This window comes from Trachurus trachurus, assembly GCF_905171665.1.
Source record: "Trachurus trachurus genome assembly, chromosome: 20".
Lineage (NCBI taxonomy): Eukaryota > Metazoa > Chordata > Actinopteri > Carangiformes > Carangidae > Trachurus > Trachurus trachurus.
Genome location: NC_139911.1, coordinates 22,715,781 through 22,726,915, shown reverse-complemented (window position 1 = coordinate 22,726,915; position 11,135 = coordinate 22,715,781). Strand labels below are relative to the sequence as shown.

The following is an 11,135-nucleotide window of genomic DNA, read 5'->3' as shown; positions in this document are numbered from 1 at the left end:
ATGGTAGAGTATATGTGAGAGTATGATGTTACATGTGATAGCAATAATGAATTGTCTCTGAAATGACCTCACATAGAGCACATCCCTCGTCTGGGATCTACAGTAGCTTAGCTATGATTAACTTCAACTCCAGAAGAAAACAGATTTCTATGAGACTATTATGTCCAACTCCAACTTCCTCTGTTTGATGTGTAAAGTAGAGTTGCTCATAGTTACTGGTTACCAATGACATCTCCCACCTCACATCCTCATATCACCCATTGATTTGGGGAAGTCTGTTTTGTACTCCTACTATGGGCATTTGAACTGCGCCATCTTGGATTTTAGTGGGAGTCTACTATTTGGAGAGGTGCGGCGGTTTGTCGGCCGAGAACCAGCCCGCTGAACTTGAAGCAACCAATTAACAGCGGGTAACTGTCTGCGAACCTGTCACTCAACGTAACCACGCCCCCATTTATGTATGAATTTGAAGCCAAAACAATACAATACCTCCCACACACATACACAGTGTTCACAGAGGTGGAAACTTATCAGTAGAGACCCCAAAAATAAAATGTACCAGGCTGTAAATATGTTTTTTTTTATGCTGTAAATTCGGCTATTTTAACATGGGAGTCAATGGAGAGTTGCTCACTTCTGGTCCCAACCCCCAGGGGCCGCCGGGAGAACTGCAGCATTTTGAATGAGAAAGTGGTATTCACTTGTAGAACCCACAACTCCCCCCTTGGGCTAAATAAAGCGACTAGTTCGGGAATAAATATCTTGTTTCTGACTGATCCGTGAGACATTGCATTATATCTGGCAGTGACTTTTGAACAGACCTGTTTATCCTGATTTAAATGTCTCTGTGAACTGACAGTCAGTGTCCTGGTTTCCCTCTCAGGCTAACTGAAGTCCAGAAGATGAGTCTTGGTGTGGAGCCAAAGGAGGACAGGTCAGTGTCTCCAGTATCAGCCTGTCTGAGTGACCAGTCCATAGATGTTCCTCTCGCCTTCAAAAATGAAGCTGGACCCTCAGACACACCGTAAGAGAACTGCTTAAAACACATGTTTAAATGTTTAAATTAGCACTGCCAATGACATGTCTTTCTTTTTCATTAAGTTTAAACACCATTGTTGGTCTTGGATCAACAATAGCTTGTGTTTTATTTACCAAGTCCTCCATTTGATATGTAGAGTTGGTCAAATGTCGTTTCTATGTCTTACACTGCTTAGCTATTCCTATCTCCTTTAGTAATAATGACACATGCAATCAAAGTAGTTTAGTTTATTCACTTTTATGAAGGTGGGGCTGTGTATTGGAAGTAATCCTCCACTCCTCCTCTTTCCTTGGCAGACAATAAACCCAAAGCAACTCTGAGCAGAGGTGTACCTTCAGTCAGTCAGTCAGTCAGTCAGGGACATTAATGATTCATGGTCTTGGTATCTTTGTAAATGATTCTTGAACAGACATGTTTATCCTGATTCCTGTGTCCATGAGTTGACAGTCAGTGTCATTCCTCAGGCTAACTGAAGTCCAGGTGATGAACTGTGGTGTGAAGAAAAAGGAGGACAGTTCAGTGTTTCCATCAACCCGTCAGAAATGCAAGTCCATAGATGTTCCTCTCGCCTTCAAAAAGGAGGACAGTTCAGTGTTTCCATCAACCCGTCAGAAATGCAAGTCCATAGATGTTCCTCTCGCCTTCAAAAATGAAGCTGGACCCTCAGATACATCGTAAGAGAAATACAAATTTATATGTTTTAAATTTATATAGTTATGGGTGTCCATGTGATGTTTGCTTGGTATCTTTGGCAATGACTTTTGAAGACCTCATTCATGTGCCTGTGTAAACTGACAGTCAGTGCTCTTGTTTTCCTTCTCAGGCAAACCACAGTCCCGATGAGTCACAGGCCAGTGTCTCCAATATCATCCTGTCTGAGGTACCAGTCCAAAGATGTTCCTCTTGTCTTCTGTAATGACCTAAAGCCACTTTGCCACTGCCATCAGAAGCCGATTGGTAGGGGGTTTACAGTAAATGGGCTTTTTTGCCAGCCAAAGCTTTACATCATGACATATCACCACTACCAATGACACTTTTGGCTCAGTGGCTCAGGGGGTAGAGTGGGTTTTTATAATAATAATCAGAGGGTTGGTGGTTCGAATCCCGCTATCTCCCAGTCTCTGTCGTAGTGTTCTTGGGCAAGACACCTTACCCACCTTTCCTCGTGTGAATGTGTATGAATGATTGTGTGAATTCATACGTATTTGTGTGAATGACCATGGTGGTGATGGTCGGAGGGGCCGTCTGGCGCACATTGGCTGCCATGCTTCCATCAGTCTGTGCCTACAAACGTAGCTTTCCATCACCAGGTGTAAATGTGGTATGAATGAATAATGGGCTGCATTCCAAAAGCAGGTTGAGTTTCCCGCGCTCAAAGCACAATATAAATGTAAACCATTATTATTATTATTATTATTATTATTATTATTATTATTATTATTATTATTATTATCATTATTATTATTATTATCTTTTTATTGTTTATTGTTTTTGTTGTTTTTTTAACTAAAAGAATTCCGTTCTTCCTACTGTTTGTGTCATTGATGACTCTGAGCCACAAGTTAGTGCATTTTGGGGGGTACAGGTTTTTTCACAAGTTATATGAAAATGTGCATTTTCAACACATGAGCCATTAATAAAGCATTAAAACGGATGTGTCTATGTTCCTGGTAGAAGGAGGAGTGATGTTACAGAGGAGCAGCAGCTGTCCTACTGTGCACTGTGTCAGGACGTCCTGAAAGATCCGGTCTCTACCAGCTGTGGACACTGGTTCTGTAGACAGTGCCTCAGCTCATACCGGGACCACTGTGGTTCATCAGGAGACATATCCTGTCCCCAGTGTCGACTAAGATCCAGAACAAGACCAGGACTGCAGACGGCTAATCAGACCAGCACCATACAAAGTAAGACAGTACCTGTCTGCTGATGTCATGATTTCTGAGACCAGGACTCGTTTTTTTAAAGCCTCATTTGCCATGTCGCACAGCAGTGACATTTAAAATGATTTGAAAAAACATAATATTAATAACTTTTCATTTGCTTGTCTTGGTTTTTCTGTAGATGATGAAAATAACCATCAGATTCTCCTTCTTCAGTCTGACATTGTCTCTTCTCTTTCAGCAGGTAGTGGTCTGGAGGAGGTTTTAGATCAACATAAGATCAGTCTGAAGAGCAGATGTGAACGTGTTACTGAAGGAACTGAGGGAACAGGGAGTGGAACCCTCCTCAGCAAGATCTTCACTGAACTCTACATCACAGAGGGACAAAGTGAAGAGGTTAATACTCAACATGAGTTTATGCATATGGAGACAACTTCAATGATGAGGAACCTTCATGAAACTCCAATCAAGTGTCACGACATCTTTAAAGCCTTACCTGACCAACAGAGGCAACACATCAGAGTGGTTCTAACGAACGGCGTCGCTGGCGTTGGAAAAACCTTCTCAGTTCAGAAGTTCACTCTGGACTGGGCCGAGGGCTTGGAGAACCAAGATGTCAGTCTGCTGGTTCTGCTTTCGTTCAGGGAGCTGAACCTGATCAGAGACCAGCAGTTGAGTCTACTCAGGCTGCTCCATGTTTTCCATCCAACATTACAGAAGGTGACAGCAGAGCAGCTGGCTGTCTGTAAGCTTGTCTTCATCTTTGACGGCCTGGATGAAAGCCGACTGTCACTGGACTTCAACAACAGGGAGGTTGTGTCTGATGTCACACAGACCTCATCAGTCAACGTGCTGCTGACAAACCTCATCCAGGGGAATCTGCTTCCCTCGGCTCTGGTCTGGATCACCTCCAGACCTGCAGCAGCCAATCAGATCCCTCCTACATGTGTTGACAGGGTAACAGAGGTCCAAGGCTTCACAGACGCTCAGAAGAAGGAGTACATCAGGAGAAGATTCAGTAATGAAGATCTGTCCAGAAGAATCATCTCACACATCAAGACATCCAGGACCCTCCACATCATGTGTAAAATCCCAGTCTTCTGCTGGATCACAGCTACAGTTCTGGAGCACATGTTGACCACAGACCAGAGAGGAGAGCTGCCCAAGACCATGACTGACCTGTTCTCACATTTCCTGCTGGTCCAGACAAAGAGGAAGAAGAACAAGTATGATGGGGGACACGAGACAAGTCCACAGGAGCTGATGGGGGCCAACAGGGAAGTTCTTCTGAAGCTGGGGAAGTTGGCGTTTGAGCAACTGGAGAAAGGAAACATCATGTTCTACCAAGAAGACCTGGAGCAGTGTGGTCTGGATGTCACAGAGGCCTTGGTGAACTCAGGACTCTGTACTGAGATCTTCAAAACAGAGAGCGTGATCTTCCAGAAAACAGTCTACTGCTTTGTTCATCTGAGCATTCAGGAGTACCTGGCTGCAGTCTACCTGTTCCACTGTTACACCAACAGGGACACAGAAGTCCTGGAGGCTTTTCTGTGGAATCAAGATGAGGGACATGAGGCCAGAGCCTTGTCTTTCCCAAAAGATGATGATGGTCAATTTTCTGATAGTATCAGTTCATCTCAGAATGTCTTCCTACAGAGAACCATGGAGAAATCCCTCCAAAGTAAAAATGGTCACCTGGACCTGTTTGTTCGCTTCCTTCATGGCCTCTCTCTGGAGTCCAACCAGAGACTCTTAGGAGGTCTGCTGGGTCAGACAGACAACAGTCCACAAATCATCCAGAGAGCCATCAACAACCTGAAGGAGATGAGGAGTGAGGACATCTCTCCTGACAGAAGCATCAACATCTTCCACTGTCTGATGGAGCTAAAGGACCAGTCGGTTTATCAAGAGATCCAAGAGTTCCTGAGGTCAGAGAACAGATCGGAGAAGGAACTCTCTGTGATTCACTGCTCAGCTCTGGCCTACATGCTGCAGATGTCAGAGGAGGTTCTGGATGAGTTGGACCTTAATAAGTACAACACATCAGACCAAGGACGACAGAGACTGATCTCAGCTGTGAGGAACTGCAGAAAGGCTGGGTGAGTTCATACAAGGTTGATTCTCTGTCAGGGTCCATCAGGGGATTCCAAACTTCCCAGCCCCTGATTCCCAGATTAATGGTGCCTGAGAGTGAAGTGGAGCATGTCCGTTAACTCATTGAGTGCCGCGCTCCTTTCCAAAGTTTTAGTCAAGTGTACCGGCAATTTAGACCATTTTTGACTTTTTATGTAGAGCCACAGTGTATTCTATATTATTGCCACCAACACATACTGTGGCTCAATTGAAAGGTTTACCTTAATGCTTCAAGTGGCCACAAACCGTTTGTTTCTACGTGCCTCTGTTCCTGAGAAAAGTCAAGCTAAACATGGCTGGGTTTCACCAAAATCCCTCCTTTTTTTCTAGAAAAGGAGATAGAGCGTCTTTTATGAAAGGTGCGCTGTTTGTGTCTGTCGCTCTTCTGACACTCGCATTTCTGGATCAAAGGGCTCGTATAAGATAAATATATACAACAGTTGTTGTTCTATTCACAAAACCACCATCGGGGGCGGGGGGGGCGCCACTAAACAACAATAACACAGACGCACCGTGCCGTGTCACAGCTTCTCGCCGCGGAGCGTGAGGGTCAGTCGGCCACCGCGGCTCGGGAAGACCGGTCCCGCCGGTGGTCGCGGTCCTTCTGTGGTTCGGGTCGGTGATGCCGGTCTGCTTTGGCCCAGAGACCATCAGATTTTACCGCGGGGGGACTTTGGGGAGGACACGGTGTTGCTCCAGATGAAGACCGGGCGGACTGTCGGCTGAGAGCTTCCTGGTTCAGCTCCGAGCAGCTCGAGCAGCTGGAGCAGCAGCGCGGGTGAGAGCGGAGCAGCTGCGCTGCAGCAGCTGCTGCATCTGCATGCAGAACTCGTTTGCAGAAGCCGAGTTATGATAAAAACTTCCAGATCATGAGCTGTCATGTGACTTTGATCGTCATCTATTTCAGTTCTCCTCGTCGTAGAGTCCCCAAATTTACATATAATGTGTATTAAAGTGTCTATTTTCATAATTAAAAAAAAAAGCAAAAAACGTAAAATTACGTTTTCGGCACTCAACGCATGGGAACGAAAAACGAGAAATTACGTGGTTGGCACTCAATGAGTTAATCTAAAAAAATTTCTTTAAAGGAACTATGTGTAAGAAATGTATGCCGACGATGTGAAGCACTCTGTGTACACATACTATGATGGGTGCTATGTAAATAAAGTTTTACTTACTTACTTACTTACTTACTTATGTACTTACCAAGTAATTATAAAATCACTCAATATGTCACAGACTAAGAAATCAAATTAATTTGAAATGCTGATCTAATTGACAACAATGGTACAGCCAGAATATTCCAATTTAAAAAATTTATTTGCAGCACACAAATCATTTTTATGTTTTGATTTTGTGGTTTAGCCTGTTACACCACCCACTGCTATCTCCCAAACACGAAGTCAGTAGCATTTCTGTTATTTTCCAGCTTGGGATTAATAAAGTATATCTATCTATCTATTTTGCTCTGCAGTAAGTTTTGAATTTGACTACAACAACAGTTTTTGCCACAGTCTAACACACAGCTCCTTTAACTCTTTAACTTCACAGCCACGGATTTCACCCTACACTCACCATTTATCCTCATAGCAGCAAAAAAAAAAAAAAAACCTTTCATTTATTTTGCACCTGTTTACACATTTCTGGCTCTAGAAAGATGTGCATAGGAAGGTCCTTTGGCATTCATGGTTTTATATGGTTTGTGTACATAGTGGTAGCTTCAGAGGCGTTGAGAAGCGATTCATATCAGCATAACAAGTTATATTCATGCCTATATTTCTTCATACATCATGTCCTTGGTTTAACCACAATAACATTGTTTTTTGCTCCTTTGTCAAAAGCAGCAGCAGCAGGGAAGAATAGAGCAATCAGTCATGTTATATTCTAAAATTCCTTAAGTTTCTAGATATTATCATGTTTTTATTGCCATATCCATTATAATATATTTTATGTGTTTTTTAATCACAGATTTAGTAATTGTGGACTCTCAGAGACTCACTGTGAAGTTGTGGCCTCAGCACTTAAGTCGAACCCCTCCTATTTGATACAACTGGACCTGAATGGAAACAACCTGCAAGATTATGGAGGGAAACTACTTTCTGCTGGATTAAAGAGTCGGAACTGTAGACTGGAGATCCTGGGGTGAGTTTGGTTTCTGGTACTAATCATATAAAGTCTCTGAAGTTGTTTTAGAGATTTCAGTCCCGATCAGATCTCAGCTTCCTGAGCAGATATGGTCTCTGGTGACACTTCTTAAGGATCGCCTCAGTGTTGAAGGAAAACCTCAGAAGGCCGTCAAAAATGGTGCCCAAGTATCTGTACTTCTCACTCTGTATACTGCTTGTGGAGGCTGAAGCATGTTCGACTCAGGATGAACAAGGTGTGAGATCGTAAAAAATTAAGTCATTTCCTGAGGGGAGGAGGGTGATAGCTGTCTGCTGAGTCCCTTTTTTGACAGCATGCTTCCTTCCAGAGCAGTGACCGTTTTGGTAGAGGGGAGTTGATGATTAAGCTTGTATAACATATTCTAGCTAGGGTGAGAGAGCCAACGGAAATGGTCTGGGCTGGCAGTTGGACCAGAGGAGCCCATGCAGAGTGAAAAGCAAACGGGGTGAAATGCCGTTCAGTCATATGCTGCCCCCTGCTGGAAGCAGTTGGTACTAGTTCTAGGCCAAATTATAACTGGTTTGACACAAACTCTCTTATACTCCTTTTATACACCATTTTCTTTTGTGCCTTTACTTCTGTTTGTCTGCTTTTGTTTCTGCTGAGAGAAATGAATGACCTTTTTTTTGTCATAATGTGCTGTACAAAAACATTTTCTTTCACATAGCTATACGTATCACATCATCTCACAACAAATAGTCAGTAAACTAATTTTAAAGATTTCTTTGGACATGTCTGATTAGATTATTAATGAATATAATGACATATTTTGATGTTTTTCCAGATTGAGAGTCTGCAGTTTGTCAGAGGTCAGCTGTTTTTATCTGGCCTCAGCTCTGAAGGCCAACCCCTCCCATCTGACAGAACTGGATCTGAGTAAAAATGAGCTGAAGGATTCAGGAGTGAAGGAGCTGTGTGGTTTTCTGGAGAATCCAGACTGTAGGCTGGAGACTCTGAGGTCAGATTACATGTTTAAATTCTGAGCTGAGAATAATATGATTAGTCAATGTTCTGTAACTGTCCAAAATGCCTAGTGCTGATCATTTCTTCCTGAAGCTGCTTCTTCAGTTTGCATCTGCTACTTATTAGGTTCAGGTGTTTGGAGTTTCAATTTCCTACATGTCTACATTCAAACTATTGGTGCGATTATAACATACTGAATGGTTTCGAGCAAAAACCTTTTATTCTAAAGTCACATATTTCATTCTTTATGTAGGTTGAGCGACTGCAGTTTGACAGAGATCAGCTGTTCTTATCTGGCCTCAGCTCTAAAGGCCAACCCCTCCCATCTGAGAGAACTGGACCTGAGTGAAAACAAGCTGCAGGATTCAGGAGTGAAGGAGCTGTGTGCTTTTCAGGAGAGCCCAGACTGTAGACTGGATACTCTGAGGTCAGACACCATGTTTTAGTTTTTGTGAAGACACTAAACTGTAGATGTGATCCACACACTGTACACTGATTTATTCAATTCTTTAAAGGGATAGTTCAACATTTTGCAGAACCGCGAACTGCTCAGAGCTACGCTACAGAGGCTAATGGGATTTCTTGGTTTCCCTCATCAAACTCATCAAACCCATGAGCCTCCGTAGCATAGCTGTGGCCATTCTAAAAACATTTTGCACCGTCAATTAAAGGTAACGTACCTACTCCTAAAACTATAGGGATTATGGCAATGGGCAAATTTGCAAAAATGTTGAACTATCCATTTAAATTACATTTACTGCATTAAAACTTTTAACACTGTACCTTTGTGGTTTAGCTTCTGGCAGTCTGTATGTTAGCCTTACCTACATGTGTAAATGTTTTCATAAATATAAAATTCAGACATGTTTGTTGTCTTTAGAAACCTAAGTAACTTTTGTAGAATTTCAAATAATTAAAGTGATAGTTCACCCAAAATTCAAATTTCACTCATTATCTACTCACCCTCATGTCAACTAAGAGCTGTGAGAATATTCAGAGTCCTCCATTCGTTCTCTGAGTTACGGGGGGGTCCGCGCAGCAGGATTTGTCCATATAATGGTTGTCAATGGATACCAACTTTCTTCGTCCAAAAAGACACCAAAAAACATCCAAATACCTCCATACTGCTGGTCTGTAATGTCCCTCTTGTATTGAAGCCAAGACATGAGAAATTGTTCCCAAAAAAATTAAATAAGTCTATATTTTAAGCTTGTTTGTAGCAGAAGCTCCCAGTGTCTCAGTTCACTGCTCTTCCTGTGTCAGTGCAAATCTTGCGTGATTTGCACTGACTGGCGGAACAATTTCTCATGTCGGGGCTTCAATACAAGAGGGACATTACAGACGAGCAGTATGGAGGTATTTGGATGTTTTTTGGTGTCTTTCTGGACGAAGAAAGTTGGTATCCATTGACAACCATTATATGGACAAATACTGCTGCGCGGACCCCCCCGTAACTCAGAGAAGGCACGGAGGACTCTGAAAATTCTCACAGCTCTTAGTCAACATGAGGGTGAGTAGATAATGAGTGAAATTTGAATTTTGGGTGAACTATCCCTTTAAGGCTGCACAACATGAACTTCAAAATATGGAAACACTGGTGGAGCTGGCAGAGTTTAAGGCTACTATGTTTCCATTTACATGTAGCTCACTTTGACCATGTTGTGTCTTGTCCACACTCTGAAATGTTATTTGCTGTTCTGGTTCCTGAACTAATCATCTGTAGATTAGACTATCTGCTTTCTTTTGTACAATGGCTCACACATGCCCAGTGGTAGATGATTGCTTGAGCATGCCATGCAGGTGTTTTGAAGACATGATAATCTGGATGGAGGTCATTTCACGTAGTGGTGACCTATGGACGTCTCTATTGAAGAAGCGGCACATTTTTCATTTATCTTAAGGAGGTTTGTGTTATTGTTTGTACTGATTTCACCAGCCTCGTCTCTCTTCAGGTTGAGGGCCTGTGGTTTATCACGGACCGGCTGTGACTGTTTGGCCTCTGCTATGAAGTCCAACCCTTTCCATCTGAAAGCACTGTATCTGGGCGGAAACGACCTGAAGGAGTCAGACGTGCAGGAACCATTGGAGTTTCTGGAGAGTCCAGACTATGATCTGAAGAAACTGAGGTCAGTAGCAGTGGAGTCAGTTCTGTACCAGACCATTTTACCTTTGTTGTGTCCCCACAAACACACACCCACAGACACACACACTACTACAGTTTATCTTTCATTTACTGTTACTCACTGATCATTTTACTTATTAAATTCATCATTAATTACAGTTCCGAAATAATATTTTAAAGGGCTCCAGGCCCGTCTGCATGGATAAGCTAATGGATGAACTGATGGAATTATTGAGGATAGCCAATAGATTTATAAACGACCGATACCTTGCATATTGGTGTCCTGTGTGTCAGCTCCAACAGTGATTTATCTCTTTGTCTTATTCTCTCCACAGTTGGAAGTTTTGAGAAAACAAGTGAATCCTGAGCTGTATCCTGGCGACCACACAGATGGCAGCAGCAGCTTGTGTGCAAAGAGTGTGACTGGGCCCAACGTGGAAGTGACACAGGCCCAATTGATGCCCTTTTTTAACAACACGTTCTCACTCCCAGTGCGTCAACAGCCTGACGAACGGTCACTGTCCCTCATCGTCACATGCCTGACTCATTAGGTACCCGTTTTTCGTCAGGTTTTGACGCGCTCAGCTTTCAGTTGATTCCAATGCAATCCCCTTCGCGGCGATATGTGACGCTCAGAGCAAGTGATCCAGCAGCCGGCGTGCGGCACTGAAAGACGCTGTGAGCAGAGGATAACTTTTTTTTAAAACTTTTCCTTAAAGCTTTATTGAACCTGATGCTGCTGTGTCTGACGTAGCTTTCGGCAAGGACGTCCTTTCGGTTATTTATTTATTTAGTGATCATGGTGTTTGGTGCAGAATAATCAATCAATAAA

The 11,135-nt window shown here is 43.0% G+C and overlaps 1 protein-coding gene across 1 annotated transcript; it reads left to right on the top strand.

Annotated features, from left to right (window-relative positions):
• On the top strand, positions 1 to 10,651 carry LOC311003558 (protein NLRC3-like; the record flags this gene model as incomplete). Its single annotated transcript, XM_083995325.1, has 10 exons — positions 1 to 14; positions 884 to 1,024; positions 1,504 to 1,713; positions 2,714 to 2,943; positions 3,161 to 5,018; positions 7,021 to 7,194; positions 8,003 to 8,176; positions 8,435 to 8,608; positions 10,134 to 10,307; positions 10,639 to 10,651. 10 exons carry the CDS (start codon positions 1 to 3, stop codon positions 10,649 to 10,651), a joined length of 3,162 nt encoding a protein of 1,053 aa, XP_083851451.1.
• Between the last annotated feature and the right edge of the window lie 484 nt (positions 10,652 to 11,135).